The sequence below is a fragment of the Mustela putorius genome, unplaced genomic scaffold, assembly GCF_011764305.1.
Source record: "Mustela putorius furo isolate JIRA1106 unplaced genomic scaffold, ASM1176430v1.1 tig00003859_pilon_pilon_pilon, whole genome shotgun sequence".
Taxonomy (NCBI): domain Eukaryota; kingdom Metazoa; phylum Chordata; class Mammalia; order Carnivora; family Mustelidae; genus Mustela; species Mustela putorius.
This window is the reverse complement of record NW_025422011.1, coordinates 31650952-31668333: the sequence shown is the minus strand read 5'-3', so window position 1 is coordinate 31668333 and position 17382 is coordinate 31650952. Positions and strand designations below refer to the sequence as shown.

General features: G+C 38.7%; 1 protein-coding gene across 1 annotated transcript in view; it reads left to right on the top strand.

The window, feature by feature from the left end:
* The first annotated feature begins 978 nt into the window (after positions 1-978).
* Positions 979-17382, top strand: part of CTR9 (CTR9 homolog, Paf1/RNA polymerase II complex component) — a 28613-nt gene continuing 12209 nt past the window's right edge. Inside the window, exons 1-12 of the mRNA XM_004751984.3 lie at positions 979-1221; positions 2485-2583; positions 4798-5037; positions 5274-5391; positions 5942-6031; positions 9341-9489; positions 11220-11327; positions 14972-15079; positions 15219-15455; positions 15691-15780; positions 15893-16021; positions 16125-16308. Of these exons, the coding sequence (XP_004752041.1) occupies positions 1177-1221; positions 2485-2583; positions 4798-5037; positions 5274-5391; positions 5942-6031; positions 9341-9489; positions 11220-11327; positions 14972-15079; positions 15219-15455; positions 15691-15780; positions 15893-16021; positions 16125-16308 (1597 nt within the window). The 5' untranslated portion in view covers positions 979-1176. The remainder of the gene's footprint in view (positions 1222-2484; positions 2584-4797; positions 5038-5273; positions 5392-5941; positions 6032-9340; positions 9490-11219; positions 11328-14971; positions 15080-15218; positions 15456-15690; positions 15781-15892; positions 16022-16124; positions 16309-17382) is intronic.

The window sequence follows — 17382 nt, the reverse complement described above, 5'->3', positions numbered from 1 at the left end:
TCTCTGCCTACTTGTGATCTCTCTCTCTCTCTGTGTCAAATAAATAAATAAATCTAAAAAAAAAAAAAATAAATACAAAAAAGTAAGTGTGTAACATGCTGAAGCTGGATTGGAATTTAGGGTGAGTGGCTGGGGTGTGGGGCAAAATGGGAGGCTACTGCCGTAAACCGGGCAGAAAAGTGATGATATTGGTTTGGGCTAGAATGGAGGTAGTGAGGTGAAGAAAAGATAGAGACAACTTGGGACATAAAACTGACAAAAGTTTAAAAATCTATTTAATCAGATTATCTGATTGCATCAAAACATTGATTACAGTTTTATCATATTCTACAATGAAAACAGTAATTAAAACGTATTTAATCAAATTCTATAATTTAATCAAAACAGTCATTACAGGTTTAATCAAATTGTTCAACCACTTTATTAAAATCACAAGTCTAGCCGATTCATATCCTTCTAAGAACCGAAAATACACACACAAACACACACAGGAACTCACAAGGTTATAGAATTCATCGTAACATTTATATTTAAACTGATCACAAAGGTAGCACAGGTATGACTTGCACTTCACATCTGCTAAACGAAGAGCCCCTGACCGGGCTGAGGGATGAATGATTGAATTATTCACAGCAATCTTGAGGAGGAAAAAAGATCCGCCAAGTCCGGGGCGCAGAGGCGGGAGTCCGGCGCCGACACAGCTGCCAGAATTGGCCGGAGGTCCCACGTCAGTCAGTGGCCAGGCCCTGAACCCGCGCCTCGTTCGTCGTCTCGCCCACCCCGGGGCCGGGAGGCTAGGCTTTCAGTACTTTGATTCACGCTGCGCCCGTGCGGGTCTGATTCAGAAGTCGCAGACCCACTCTAAAGAAAACATCGACATCGTCGTTCCCTAGTCAAGGAAACGCCAGAGCCGCAGAATGAGCCGGTAGTCTGACAGGCCCTCCCGCGGGGAATGCTTCCGGGGCAGGGGGCGGGGCTGCCGGAAGTGGCCGGACGCCGTCTGCTGTTCGTTGTTTAAGCGGCTGACGGGAAGGAGAAGCCCAAGCTCCGGCGGCGCCGCGGGGCGGCAGTCACGACCTGAGCCCGGGCTGCCGCTAGCCTCTGGAAGAGCCAGAAGCCAGGAGTACCTGCTGTGGAGCGGAGGGGCAAGACGCCCGCTCGCCTTCTGCTCTCATCATGTCGCGGGGTTCCATCGAGATTCCCCTCCGGGACACTGACGAGGTAAGTGTCGAGTATGGGGGAGGGTGGGGGCCATGAACTTGAATGATCCCCTCCTTTCCCGTTCTTTCGACTTCGCCTCTGAAGCGAGAGCACCTTTTCCCCCGGGAGCCCAGGTCGAAATCCCCGACCGAAGCCCCAGTCACCCCCTGCCCCTGCACCTTTTCAGGCTGACCACATCACGTCCCCGCAGCCTCGCGGCCACCTCGAGGAGTTCTTGAAAGTTCCTTTCCTACCTGTTCGTATGTGGCAGTACTCTGCTCTCTTCCTAATTGTCGGCGCAGGGGTGCGAGAGTGCGGATAAATTGTAAGGCGCCTCACAGATAAAAGAGGTGGGCGCTGATGTCGCCGTGGTCTCTGCTGCTCAAACTATCTTTCCCTGAGGAATACATAGGATGTCAACCTTTATCCCTTAGAAACTCGAGTCTCTCGTGATGCTCTGTGTCCCCCACACACAGCTGCATCGGCAAAATAAGAGACCCCGAGATACAGCCGCCAGGGTGTGGTGATGGAACTCACCTTCTCCCTTCCCCACACCTCATCATGGGTAGCCTGTGGCTTGTCTCAGTTAAGCCCTCAGCATTGATGTTGCCTAGATCCAATATAATCGCGTACCCTTATTTTTGTTCACTTGAGATATAACATTGAGATGTCATTGACCTAGCATAAAATCCAGTGTTTTTCAGCAGTATTGTTGTAAAGTTGTTAACCATCACCACTATCGAATTCCAGAACATTTGCCTACTGTTACTTTTTGTGCTCACATTCAGGAGTGCCTGTGACACACAAATGTTGTCTCCCTGGATGAATGTGTACAGTGGCATGGAACTTCACATTGCCTCTAGAATGGTGCTTCTCAAGTTGTCAGGCCTGTGGCATCAGTCTCAGGGATGCTTATCTGCACTTCACCTGGATTATATGCTAGGCACGGTTTTGTTTTGTCTTTTTTGACAAAGCTTTTTTTTTTTCTTTTTTAACAAAGCTTTTGTAACATTTTCTCTTTCTGGTGATTTGAAGACAGCTAGAAGTGTTTGTTTGCTTCTCTATGCTTTTACCTTAATATTCTCATATGACCTATTTGACATGTGTGCCTTAAGCGTGTCTTAATGTATCCTTGCTCAGCCCCATAGCAAGTGAAAACAAACCCTATGTATATCCATATTGATGTGTATTCCGAAAAGCGCAAGGAAGAAATGTGAATTTAAGGAAGAAATAAGAAATAAGAAAAAAATAAGAAATAAGAAAAACTTGCATTTTCTGTTTTAGGTCATTGAACTCGACTTCGATCAGTTACCGGAGGGAGATGAAGTTATCAGTATTCTGAAACAGGAACACACACAACTGCACATATGGATTGCTTTGGCGGTTAGTGTTAATGTGACAACTATTTTTTATACATTGACTAGGAAAAATATTTGGCTTCTGTCTTCAGATTAGTAGTAGCCAGCTTGGGAGCAGGATAAGTAAATTGTACCATATGTATGGAAGTTAATTGTATTACCATTTATAGAACAAGAAGGCCAATTTCCTAAATGATGTACTGTTCCACTTGTATTACTATATGTTGTACTGTTCCACTGGTATTACTATATGTTGGTAAAGGCAAAATTCATTTAAGTTAAATAGTAGTCTATACTGTGTATTTGGTTATTTACTAATTACTCAGTGAAGAGTAATCCACTGATTTGTGGATAATCTGAGAAAAAACAAGGAGCCATCATGTAAACATTATTACTTAACATTGTTTTCCATAACAATAAAACATTTCCTGTAAAACAGTCTAGAAGGTGATTATATTCCAGGCTAACTCACAAAAGCCCTTTTGGATGAGTTTTTTCTCAGGCTTGTTTTTTGTCCTGTTGGTCCCTTCCATAACATAAACCGGACTGGAAAGTCTCAGGAGAATCACCTCAGCCTAAAATTCTGACACCCTTTACTCTCCCCAGCACCACTTACCTAATGTTTTCTTTTTATGAGAACTTGATAATAAATTATTCTGGTAATGCATTATACTAAAATCGTTTTTTAAGCAGGTGTGCTCCAGGTCACTTTTGTTTAAAGATACATAGGAGGCTCCTCCTATTATCTTGAAAGAAGTTGATCTGCAGTTGGGCTTATATCCAGTGCTGAAGCCTAACTGTAAATCATTTCTTAGATAAGGTTTTACAGAAAAATACTTTTAGTGACAGTACCTTTCTGAAGTGTTACGTTTTCCTGGTCTATGGAGAGTAAGCCGTTGACGTTGTCACACAGTTTTTAAAGCCAGAGAGGAATTTAGATTTTCTTTAGTATAAATGCCTCTTTTAACAGCACTTACAGGAAAAAAATGGAGGATTGAAGGATTATTGTGGCACCTGTGGTAAAATTGATGAAACATTGTGGGCTCTAGAGAGTGTAACAGAAAAGAGTCTAGGCTTTGGACTGGGAAAGGCCTTTCTTCAGATTCCTACTTGGCTGCTAACTAGCTGTGGCCTTTGACAAATGATTACCTTCTGAGCCTGTTTTCTCATCTAAAATGTGGGGATGTTAGCATTCATTTTAAGGGTGATTGTGCAGATTAGAAATAAGTATATAAAGCTCCTGCCATAATGTATGGCCCACAGTCGGTGGGTAAAAAAGATAGATCTTGGGGTGTCTGGGTGGCTCAGTGGGTTAAAGCTTCTGCCTTTGCCTCAGGTCATAATCCCAGGGTCCTGGGATCGAATCCCTCATCAGGCTCTCTGCTCCTCAGGGAGGCTGCTTCCTCCTCTCTCTACCTGCCTCTCTGCCTACTTGTGATATTTATATGTCAAATAAATAAATAAAATCTTAAAAAAAAAAAAAGATAGATCTTCCTTTTAGTATTAATAAATGACAGATGCCAGGGAAGTTATTCAGCAGGCCCAAAGTCATGGATAATTTTCATAGATCTAGAACCAGAACCTAAGTTTTCGGTTTAGAATTCTATATCCCTCTCGTTATTGCTTTTTCTCTTGGGTTCTGATTTAGTTTGAAATCACCTATTGGTAGGTAAGTAGTAATTTGGAAACATTTATGGTGATTATCACCTTTTTAACAATTTTAATAATTCAACTCTTATAATAATTCACCTACTATAAGCTGCACACATATGACATGTACCATTTGAGAAGTTTTAGCATATTTCACACCTGTGAAATCATTACTGCAATCAAGATAATGAATAAATCCATCACCCCCAAAACCTTTCTCCAAACTCGTCCCTACGCCCCATAGTGCTCAGCCAACCCTTGCTTTTTGTTTCTAAAGATTGCATGTTCCAGAGTTTTTATACAAATGGAATTATTATAGTATGTATTCTTTTTGGTCTGGCTTCTCTCACTCAGCATAATTATCTTGAGACTTACCCATGTTGTAGCATGTATCAGTGGTTCTTTTTTCTCCTGAGCAACAGCCATTGTACAGATATACCACAGCTTGTTTGTCCATTCACCTGTTGATCAACAATTGAGTTGTTTCTAGTTTTTGGCTATTACAAACGGAGCTGCTGTAGATGTTTGTGTGCAGCTTTGTGTGTGGACATATGCTTTAATAATTCTAATTTGATTCTTTACTTTTTAGCTGGAATATTACAAGCAAGGAAAAACAGAAGAGTTTGTAAAGTTGTTGGAAGCAGCACGTATAGATGGCAATTTGGACTATAGAGACCATGAAAAAGACCAGATGACTTGCTTGGATACATTGGCGGCCTATTATGTTCAACAGGCTCGGAAGGAAAAGAATAAGGACAATAAGAAAGATCTTATTACACAGGCAACCCTGTTGTATACCATGGCTGATAAAATTATTATGTATGATCAGGTAAATAAGTCACATTTCTTGATTTGTAATTAAAAATCGCTCATTGGTAGTTTGCACATTATAGTTGTAACACATTCGTTATAGCTTATAGTTGTAACACATTATAGCTGATAGAGGTATTTCTTTCATACTCTACCTCCTTCCTATATGGTTTTTATTTTACTGTTACACATTTATGTTAAATTGTGGTTGTTCCTTGGTAAAGTCAAGTCTAAGATGATATATCACTTTTTCAGAATCATTTGTTGGGAAGAGCCTGCTTCTGCCTACTTGAAGGGGACAAAATGGATCAGGCTGATGCACAGTTTCATTTTGTACTTAACCAGTCTCCAAATAATATTCCAGCCCTTCTTGGTAAGTCATTTTTGGCAACCATCTTAGGAAACTGTATCTTCCACCATATGCCTATAGTATATTTCATTGACTGGGCTGGACAGCAATGTAGAAGCGCTTTACTTTATAAAAATGAAACTATCTGCAATAGATCATTGTTTCTTTTGAAATTTCAATCATAGACCTGTACCCCTGAAACAAATAAGACATATGTTAATTAATTGAATTTAAATTAAAAAAGAATTTCCTTTACCATTAACGTCACTTCATAATATTAAAATACACACACACACCAGTTAATAATTTGTTATCCGCTTCTAAAGAGTCAATAAGCAATATCTATTTGGACAACTATAAGCTATTTTAATTATTTTATCTTATTTAACAGGACTATTTGTTTATAGGTGAAATTAATATATTTTTATGGAAAACAAGTTTAAATATGAAATCATTTTCACTGTTTTCAAGTATTTCTTATTCAGAGATGTGTTTGATTTAGGTGAGTTCATGTAGAACATATGAGACTTGTATTCTTTAGTCAGTGAATGTTTATTTTTAAAAATTACAATAGGTAAAGCTTGCATTTCCTTCAACAAGAAGGATTACAGAGGAGCTCTTGCTTACTATAAGAAAGCATTGCGTACCAACCCAGGATGTCCAGGTAGGAGCAAAACTTTTTTCTGAAGTCTAAGCTGCATATGACCCAACTGAAAATATTGAGGATTTGGCCGTTGACTATGAAGTTATTGTGAAAAGATGCTATAGGTTGTTGAAATGACAGAATTGAAATTTAAAAATATATATTATGTTTGATCCAAAAGCTGAATAGCAGACCTTTTTTTTTTTTTTTTTTAAGATTTATTTAGAGAGGGAGAGAGAGCGAGCAATCATGTATGAGTGGGAGACAAAGGGAGAGAATCTTTAAGCAGACTCCCTGCTGAGCATAGAGCCTGATGCAGGGCTTAGTCTCTTGACCTATGAGATTGTGACCTGAACTGAAACCAAGATTCAGAAGCTTAACCAACTGAGGCACCCAGGCATCTCTTTTAGACCATATTATAATCTTTTTGCTTTATACTATTTTTCTATTTCTTTATTTGCTGTACTATTCTCTTTCTTCTGTTTGCTTTATTTCTGTTTTTCTATTGAAAATCTCAGTCATTTAGCAAATCTTATTGAGATCAACTATGTGCCAGACATTGTTCAGACTGAAGGAATGCAGCAGTAAACCCAAGAGACAAAAATCTCTGCCTTGGCGTTCCTGGGTGGTTCAGCGGATTGAGCATCAGACTCTTGGTTTTGGCTTAGGTCATGATCGTGGGGTCATAGACTTGAGCCCCATGTTGGGCTCCATGCTCAGCAGGGAGTCTGATGGAGATTCTCTCTCTCTCCCTCTATCCCTTCCCCTGCTTGCTCGCTCTCTCTGGAATGAATAAATAAATCTTAAAAAAAGAAACAATCTCTTCCCTCATGGAATTCATTTCTCAGTGGGGAAGAGAAAATGAGTAAAATATACACTGTGTAAGATATTAGCAAAAAGAACATAAAGCAGTAAAAGTGTATGAGAAGAATTGGGAGATTACTTAGAAAGGTTGACCAGGGAGCGCCTGGGTGGCTTAGTTTGTTAAGCATTCAACTCTTGATTTTGGCTTGGGTCATGATCTCAGGGTTGTGAGGTCAAGTCCTGCGTTGGGCTCTGTGCTGGGCAAGGAACCTGCTTAAGATTCTCTTAGGGAGTCTGGGTGGCTCAGTCGTTTAAGCATCTGACTATTTCAGCTCAAGGTCCTGACATAAAAGCCCTGCATTGGGCTCTGTACTCAGTGGGGAGCCTGCTTCGCCCTCTTCCCCCTGCCCCTTCCCCTGCTCATGCTCTGTCCCAAATATTTTTAAAAAGATACTCTCTCTCCTCTTCTGCTCCTCCTCCCCTCCAAAAAAAGAAGAAAAAAGAAATGTTGATGAGGAAAATAGTAACAATTAAGACCTTAAAATAATAGACATGTAAATATATGGGAGAAGATTATTCCCAGAGAGAGGGAATAGGAGGTACAAAAGTCCTGAGGAAAGAGTGGGTCTAACAAGTTTGAAGAATAATGAGGAAGCTAGTGGATCTGGAGTGGAGAGAGAAGGTAAGGAGGAAAAGTAATAAGAACTGGGTCAAAAAGATGAAAAAAAAAAAAAAAAGAACTGGGTCAAAAATAGAACCAGGGACCAATCATGTCAGGCATCATAGATTATTAAAAAGACTTGGGTGTTTACTCTGGTAGACATAGGAAGCTATTTGAGGGCTTTGGGCAAAGGAGTAAGTAATGATCTGACTTATATTTAAAAGGATCATATGGGCCTCTGGGTTGAGACTAGAGTGGGGTGGGGTGCAAGTATAGAAATTGGGAGACCGGGTAGAAGCCTGTTGCAGTCATGTAGGTCAGAGATGATTGTGGCTTGCATTAGGATGGTAATAGTAGAGGTACAAGTGATTGGAATCTCTGTATATTTTGAAGGAAGAACTGATGGAGTAGATGTGATGTATGAGACAAAGGAGAAATCAAAAGGAACTTCTTATATTTTAGCACATTTGGAAAATATAGTTCCAAGATGAATTAGTTTTAGACATGAAAATTTTAAAATACCTTTTAGACCTACAAGTGGAGAGGTCAGGAGAGCTGTTGTTCAGGAAGGAGGTCTGAGCTGAAGTAATTAATTTGGAAATCATCAACATAGAGATGATATATAAAGCCATGAGACTATGAGGTTACCAGGTGATGAGTAGAGATAGAAAAGAGGTTCAGGGATGGTCTTCTAGGGCACTGTGACATTGTAGAGGTTAGGGAAATGAAGAAGAACCAACAAAGGAGCCTGCAAAGTAAGAGGAAAAGAGAGTAAAGGCAATGTCCTTGAAGTAAAATGTAAGAATGTTTCTAGGACAAGGTCAGACACTGTCACGTTCTATTGTTAGGTCAAGTAAAATAGGAACCCAAAACTGATCACTGAATTCAGCAGTATAGTAATCATTAGTGACCTTGATAAAAGCAGTTTTATTGGAATGGTGAGGGTGAGATGCTTGGTGGATACACTTAAGAGAAAATGGAAGAGGAAAGTTAGGCAGCAACTATAGATAGATCTTTCGAGGAGTTTTGCTCTCAAGGGAAGAATAGGAGTGGGTTGACAATTGGAGAGGAAAAGAATGGAGAGGATTTTTTTTTTAGATGGGAGAATATATGTGGATTAGAATGATGTATACATAGAGAAAATTTGATAATGCAGGAAAAACAGGTGAGAGTTGCTGGAGCAGTGTCCTTAAATAGACGAGAAGGGGTAAAATCCAGTGTCCAGTGGGGAGGTTGGCCCTTCATGGGAACATGGTGGAGTTTTGGCATTGCCTTGAAGTTGGATAGCATGTATAATAAACACAGCTCTGAAGGGAATGACAGTTTGTACATGTAGTCAGTCACAGTATTGAAGGCCTTCATGAAATTTTTTGCTGTCTTTAAAAATTGCTCTTTGAGGGGTGCCTGGGTAGCTCAGTGGGTTAAAGCCTCTGCCTTCAGTGTAGGTCATAATTCCAGGGTCCTGGGATCAAGCCCTGCAACAGGCTCTCTGCTCAGTGGGGAGCCTGCTTCCCTCTCTTTCTCTCTGCCTGCCTCTCTGCCTACTTGTGATTTCTGTCTGTCAAATAAGAAAAGAAATATACTTTTTTTAAATTGTTCTTTGAAAATTAGATACTGAAGGTACTGTATAGCCAGGAGTGCAAGAAAAATACCAGTATTGTAGGTATTCTGTTTATGGCGAGAAAGGGGATGGGCAGTATGGTATACTATCCACTGTAACCAAATTTGTGATACACCAAAAGATTTTATAGTGTAGTAATACTGAGGTTAATTTTGAGATTTTGCAACTCATAGAGAATATTAAAGCATTTTGTTTAATTGAACCCTAAAATCGCCCTAGTTTGACAGATGGACTATTTTTTTAGCGGAAGTTCGTTTAGGAATGGGCCATTGCTTTGTGAAACTTAACAAACTGGAGAAAGCTCGTCTGGCATTCAGCAGAGCCCTTGAACTCAATTCCAAATGTGTGGGAGCATTGGTTGGACTGGCTGTACTAGAACTCAACAATAAAGAGGTATGTGAATAAAAAAAAGGCTTTCGTGACTGATCTGTCAGGCTCACTATTCCTTATCTAAACTCTTGAGACCAGAGTGTTTTAGAGGTCAAGACTGCAAAGAATAGAAATGTAATATGAGGGGTGCCTGGGTCACTCTGGGTTCAAGCCTCTGCCTTCGGCTCAGGTCATGGTCTCAGGGTCCTAGGGTTCTGGGATCGAGCCCCGCATCAGGCTCTCTGCTTGGCGAGGAGCCTGCTTCCCCTCCACCCCCACTCTGCTTGCCTCTCTGCCTACTTGTGATCTCTGTCTATCAAATAAATAAATAAAGTCTTTAAAAAAATGCAATATGATGCCTGCACTGCATAATATATTAACACCCAGGTATTAGGACACCACCCCAAATGCAAACTTACATTTCTCTGTAATAATGAGTGACTGTTCACACTAGAGGATAACTTCACAATTCAAGTAAACTTTTGCCCCTATGTAAGCTTGTTCTAAGATTACCAAACAACATGTTTTTTAAGAAGTTTTTGGATTTCAGAATTTCAGATAAGGAGCTGTACAATGGGGCACCTGAGTGCCTCAGTGGGTTAAAACCTCTGCCTTCGGCTCAGGTCATGGTCTCAGAGTCCTGGGATCGAGCCCCGCATCTGACTTCCTGCTCAGCAGGGAGCCTGCTTCCTCTCTCTCTCTCTCTCTGCCTGTGTCTCTGCCTACTTGTGATCTCTGTCAAATAAATAAATAAAACGTTAAAAAAAAAAAAAAAGGAGCTGCACGATGTGTGTAAGTTTGGAATGCTTTCCATTGCAAGTAACAAAAGCCTATTGCTGTGACTTAAACATGAGGGTTTTTATTATCTGCTAAACCAGTCATCTGAGGTCTTGGATTTGGCACCTCAGTATCCTCAAACCCAGAATTTTACATCTTTCTGTCCTTCCTAATATGTGGATCTTCCTCCTTGTGTCTGTCACCTCGTAGTTACGGGATAGCTGCTGTATCTCCAAGCTCTCATTATTTCATCAACCTTATGTAGAAGGAGGAAAGGGAAAGGATAAACAGATTTCTCTTAGAGCAGTTCTATCCCCATCACACTTTCTCTTTATAAAGTGTGTATAATTGTCTAGACAGGGATATCAGAGTTTCTCAGCCTTAGCTTTGTTGACTTACGGAGCTGGATAATTTTTTGCTGTAGAAAATTATCCTACCCATTGGTAGGATGTTTAGCAGCATCCCTGATATCTGCCAGCTAAAATCCTCCCTGTCGTGATGATGAAAAATGACATCACTCCCAGTTTAGAACCACTGCCTTAGACTGATCCTGAGAGAAAGGGATAGATTATCTTGACTGGTTTAGATCAATCATTATTCATCCCCTGGGGCTTGAGAAGAGGAAGAGGGAACTTTCCCTCCTGAAATTAAAAGATCACAGGCTACAAAGTCAGGTCAGGACTCTATTAACAGAGTAAGGGGGTAAACTGGCTGTTGGGTAATCCACAGACCTCTGCCGCATCAAGAAGACAGCCAGAATCTATAAAAGTAGGAAATGTGGCTATTTGTGAGGGAAATTCTAACAGTTTAATTCACTATTTGAATTTTTTTTTTTATCCCTGCTGAAGGTTAACTGAAACAAGAGCTATATTTTGGTGTCTGAACTTAGATTTATATAACCTTATTTCTTCAGACTATAAAGAAAACTTCAGAAAAATGCTAATTAAGTAATGACCCTGTTGTTGTTTTTCTTTTAGGCTGATTCCATCAAAAATGGTGTCCAGCTTCTTTCCAGAGCCTATACTATTGATCCTAGCAATCCCATGGTATTGAACCATTTGGCAAATCACTTTTTCTTCAAAAAGGTAAGAGAAGTCAATTTATTAAAGTTGTTTGCTTTTAAATCCTGATTTGTTTTTCTGTTCTGCTGTTGATACTTTATTTTTTTAACTTGGAAAAACACTGAAAATGTAGAGTTTTTTTCAAATTAAAATTTGTATTAGTTAATTGGGGGTGGGTATGTTTAGTCATTCACTCATTTAATATTTATTGACCCTTTATACTCTGTACCCAACACTGAGTAGAGATGTGGAGATCAGTAAACTGTGGTTTCTGTACTCCATTCAGTTTCATAGAAAACACAGACATGTAAACAAATGTAAATGCAGAAATAAAAGTCTCTATCTTGCTGTGGTAGAGAAATGAAAGAGGAAGTGACCAAGTGGTTAAGAAGGGTTTTCACCAAGAAGGAAAGGCTCTTGAACTAGGTTTTTAAGAGGAGGTCTTCGGGTAGTTGAAAGGGCAAAGGCACAGATGTGGAAATAGTGCATAGTAAAAGCGCAGCATGTGGTGGGCTCGTGCTAGACAATGCATTGGGTCCAGATAGCGAGGTACTTGTGTGATATAAGGAGTTTGGACCTACTTACATAGGCAGCCGAGAAGTCATTGAAGTTTTTATTTATTTTTGCATATTGATCAAGATGTAATTTTTAAAGTTGCCACAAATTCTGTAGAAGCAATGGTATTTTAGATTTCTTGAATACTAAATCCAAGATTGCATTGGCAAAGTTTTTATACAGTAAGTATGAAAGTTTTACTTGCCATATGGAAACCAGATACTAAATTATACCAGGAACTTTAATTTAATAGCAATTTAGGTAAAAGTTACAGAACTGTTTCAGACCTTACTAATGTTAGCATATCACTGTTATTATTGCTATTAATATGCAGTCAATACTTATGAAATACCAAGTATTATTAAAAATGAATCTTGTGGGGGTACCTGGCTGGATCCTTCAGAAGAGCATGTGACTTGATCTCAGGGTCGTGAGTTTGAGCCCCACATGAGATGTAGAGACTTAAATAAAGAAAACTTGAAAAAATGCATTCCATGTACTATGCAGCCATCAGAAGAAATGAAATCTTGCCATTTGCGACGACGTGGATGGAACTAGAGGGTATCATGCTTAGCAAAATAAGTCAAGCGGAGAAAGACAACTATCATATGATCTCCCTGATATGAGGAAGTGGAGATACAACATGGGGGGTTAAGGGGGTAGGAGAAGAATAAATGAAACAAGATGGGATTGGGAGGGAGACAAACCATAAGTGACTCTTAATCTCACAAAACAAATGAGAGTTGCTGGGGGGAGGGGGGTGGGGTTATGGACTTTGGGGAGGGTATGTGCTATGGTGAGTGCTGTGAAGTGTGTAAACCTGGCGATTCATAGACCTGTACCCCCGGGGATAAAAATATATGTTTGTAAAAAAATAAATAAATAAAAATTTTTTTTAAAAAATAAAAAATTTTAAAAAAAAATGCATTCCATGAATTTGTAAAAGAGTCAGATAATAGTTAGAGGTAGTTAATATTATCCCCATGACCTGAGCTGAAGGCAGACACTTAACAACTGAGCCACCCCGGCGCCCCTAGTTTTTAATTTTCAATGCTAGTCTTTCTTCCACTGCTGAAGATAAAGTCTTGCTTTTTTTTTTTTTTTTTTTTTTAAGATTTTATTCATTTATTTGAGAGAAAGAAAGCACAAGACGGGGGAGGGACGGGGGAGGGTCAGAGGAAGAAACAGACTCTCGCTGAGCGGGAAGCCTGATGTGGTACTCCATCTTGGGACTCCAGGATCATGACCTGAGCCAAGGGCAGATGCTTAACCAACTGAGCCACCCAGGCACCCAAAGCCTTACTTTTTAACATGTTCAAAACCTTTTAGATTGTGTACATGAAGTATGTAAATCAAGCCAATCTATTAGTGTTGCTGAATACCTGTTATGTGATCAGCACCATGAAGTTATCTTGCACTGAATATATGTCCTAAAGGTTTAGAACATGCTTACATATGTTTTCTTCATCTGTCATTAGGGCAGCCCTAAGGAGGTAGGCAGCTTATTTCTATTTCCCTTTCTATGGATAAGAAAATTGAGATTCAGCAAAGTTAAGTAACATCACTTGCCAAAATTCACTCAGTTAGCAAGTTGTATAGTTGAGATGTAGTATTTTAATTAACTGCCCACCACACTACATTGTCTCCCCTATAGAAGAATCATTTAGCTAGGAAGAAAAGGTATTACCAACATCCCAGACACTTCAATAAGTAGTGAGGTGGGATTAGAGATGGGAGCTGTGGTGACTCCTGGAGCAAGTAACACAGAATTCCAGAAAGAACTGAGAATTGAGCTTGGTTTTTGACCAGAAAGTGAAGCAGCTAGAATGCAGAGGGAACTGGGGACAAAAATTGGGGCAATGGGGGGAACCAAAGAGATGCGAATAAGGATTTTAAAATGGAATGTAATCTCTAATACATTTTATGTTAAATTTTAAAATGGAATCATTTTATTCCCTAAAAGATATATCATGAGTCAAAGAATAATAAAAATAGAAAAATTATATTCCAAAACCAACATTTGACCTTTATCCTCGTCCCAGGGAGCGATATATAAATTTAGCTAAAAGGCTTTGCAACATAATTCCAGGTGTAGAATTTGAATCACTTGGTTCAAAATTCAGGTACCACCATTTTATTGTTTTATGGCTTTGGGCAAATAATTCCCCTAAAATTTAATTTACTTACTAGTAAAACAGTAATAAAACCTATTTTACAGGATTTGAGGAGTGGCAGTTAAGATGAAATGTGTGCATATTAAATACTTATCTAATGGAAAACAGTTACTGTTAAAAATAGCAATCACATTATTATTCCTAATATTTAAAAAATATTTTTTTTAAAAAGTTGAAACTGACTATTGACCTAACAAAGGCTTCCCAGACCAGATTACTAGCTATTTTCTCATAGGGATAAAACATATCCCTATTAAAACAAGAAAGATGTTTCCTACGCCTGATGTATGAACTCTGACTTTGAGACTGTTAGATTAGCTCTATATTTCAAATTAAGTCAGGTCTAATGGGAAAGTCATGACCCATGCATTCGAAGACAGCTGAATTCAAATCCAGTCGCTTAAGCTTACTGCGCTTGTGTGTTAGAACATTTCCTTGGAGTCAGAAAAAAATCCAGATTCTAGCTTTTCCACCTTAGGCAATACACTTTATTTCTTTAAGCCTCCATTTCCCCATCAATAAAATGGTAATAATGATACTCTTTGCAGGGTTTTTGACTGAGGCTTGATGAATTTTAAGTATCATACCTACCTCAGTGCTTAGTGTATAATAGTTCTCAATGAATTTTAACTGCTTCCTTTACTAGTAATAAGAGACTTAACCTCTCTTAGGTTTTCTCATCACAGAAATAGGGCTGATACCTCAAAGGATTGTTGCAGGATTAAAAGAAGTAATGGATGTGATGGATAGATGTTAAGTTCTAGGTAAGTGAATTTATCTGCAAGGAGAATGAGAAAAATGATTTGTAATTCAGGATACGGCACTGTTACTGGTAATTCAGTGAACACATTTTAAAAATGAAATTTGAGGAAGCCTTATGTTTGAAATTGTTAGAGTTGTTTGAATTGACTCAGTTGATTTCTGGATCTCATTGTTCAGGATTATAGCAAAGTCCAACACTTGGCTCTCCATGCATTCCATAATACAGAAGTGGAGGCTATGCAAGCAGAAAGTTGTTACCAGCTGGCTAGATCATTCCACGTTCAGGTAAGATCATTTTAAAGCTTCTCTAAATATCTAATTCTGTTATTTCATAGTCTTTCAAGTCTTTTAAAAACTTTTCTACATGGAAAAGAAGATAAACTTCTGTACATACTGTTGGTCTTGTTTAATTTTCATTTTTTAGGAAGATTATGACCAAGCTTTCCAGTACTACTATCAAGCCACACAGTTTGCTTCATCCTCTTTTGTGCTGCCATTTTTTGGGTTGGGACAAATGTACATTTATCGAGGTGACAAAGAAAATGCATCTCAGTGCTTTGAGAAAGTTTTGAAAGCTTATCCTAATAATTATGAAACTATGAAAATTCTTGGCTCGCTATATGCTGCCTCAGAAGATCAAGAAAAACGAGATATTGCCAAGGTACTTTTAAAAAATTGTAGCTATTTTCTCATAGTTATCACTAGACTGTCATGCCTCATTCTTGTTATTGCTAGTAGAGATATGATGGAAGCAGTTTTGTTAGCCGAGCTTGTTCCAGTTGAAATAACGAACAGTTGATGTATTAAACAAGGTAGAGTAGCTACCACTTTTTACTTGACAGCCTATAGTTGCTGAATTAATCCTATTTCAGCTTAGTGATCTCTTTTTATCCCAGGGCCATTTGAAGAAGGTCACAGAACAGTATCCTGATGACGTTGAAGCTTGGATTGAATTGGCACAAATCTTAGAACAGACTGATATACAGGTATTTTAGCAGGGTTTTTCGTCTCCTACAAATGTGTTTTTTGAAAGCATGGTGTAGTGTTTCTCCCTTTCATTTTCACTTACACCTTATTGTCTCCACCATGATAATACAGGGTGCCCTTTCAGCCTATGGAACAGCTACACGGATCCTTCAGGAGAAAGTGCAGGCTGATGTGCCGCCAGAGATTCTGAATAATGTGGGTGCCCTCCATTTTAGACTTGGAAATCTAGGGGAAGCAAAGGTAGGAAACTGGAAATAACTCCCTTCTTACATACTATCAAGTTGAATGCACACTTTTCAGATGTATCAACTGTCCTTTAACATGTAATTTTCTTTTCTTATAGAAATATTTTTTGGCCTCATTGGATCGCGCAAAGGCAGAAGCTGAGCATGATGAACATTATTATAATGCCATTTCTGTTACAACATCATATAATTTAGCCAGGCTGTATGAGGCAATGTGTGAATTCCATGAAGCAGAAAAACTATATAAAAACATCTTACGGGAACATCCTAATTATGTTGACTGTAAGAATTGTAAACTTCTGCTTCTTTTTTTTTAAAGATTAAATTTATTCATTTGACAGAGAGCACAAGCAGGGGGAGTGGCATAGAGGGGAAGAAGGAGAAACAGGCTCCCTCCTTAGGGCTTGCTTAATCATAGGACACTGGGATCATGACCTGAGCCGAAGGCAGATGCTTAACCAGTTGAGCCACCCACATGTCCGAAGAACTGTAAACTGTTTTTATAAATTAAAATTCCCAAAATTCAGCCTGAAAAAAAATCTTTCTCAGAACCAATAGTAAAAAAATGTGAAGGTTTGTAACATCCCCTTTTCCTTCAAGGCAAATTTATGGCCTTAAAAAAATAAAACAGAACAATGAAACTTCACTTAAATTTATGCTAGAAACTAAAAGAAATAACTAAAAACCAGTTGAACCATATATTTCATAGGGTAGGCCATCCTTAGTGGATCAACTACCTTTATTACACTTTGAACAACTCCTTGACTTATTTGGTGATGGATGTACCTTTATGATACTCCTGCTCCGATTTCATATTAACATTTTTGCAGTGTTTGTACTAGTAAGAATGAACACTATTTTACTTCAAAATAATTATTATTTTAAAAAAATAAATATATAGTGAGTTTTTACACACTAAACATTGTAAAATTTGGAAAGTTTTAAATTAAAAATAATTTATAATACTGTACTTCCCTTAAAAGCACCTAAAGCTATGATATTTTTACTCTGGTTAAATCAGGAGCTATTAACTTGGCCATCATCATGCTGTTACGGATGCAAAAGTGATTTAAAACAAATAAGATTTTAATTGAATGCCAGGCTGAACTTGAATTGGTTTGATAGGCAATAGTAAACCATTGCTAGTTGGCCTGAGGACATTGACATTTTCTGGAGAAAGTAACAACTTACATTTGTGTGATACTTTCTTACTGTTCTTTAAGTGGCAGCCCACAGTTAGAGCCCAGATTTTCTAACTAGTAATCCCGAGTAGTCCATGCTTTTGCTGTTTTGCCATATGACAAGCAGCTTTTTAAGAAAAAGTGACAGTGCCGTGCATCAGAGAATAACTGGAAA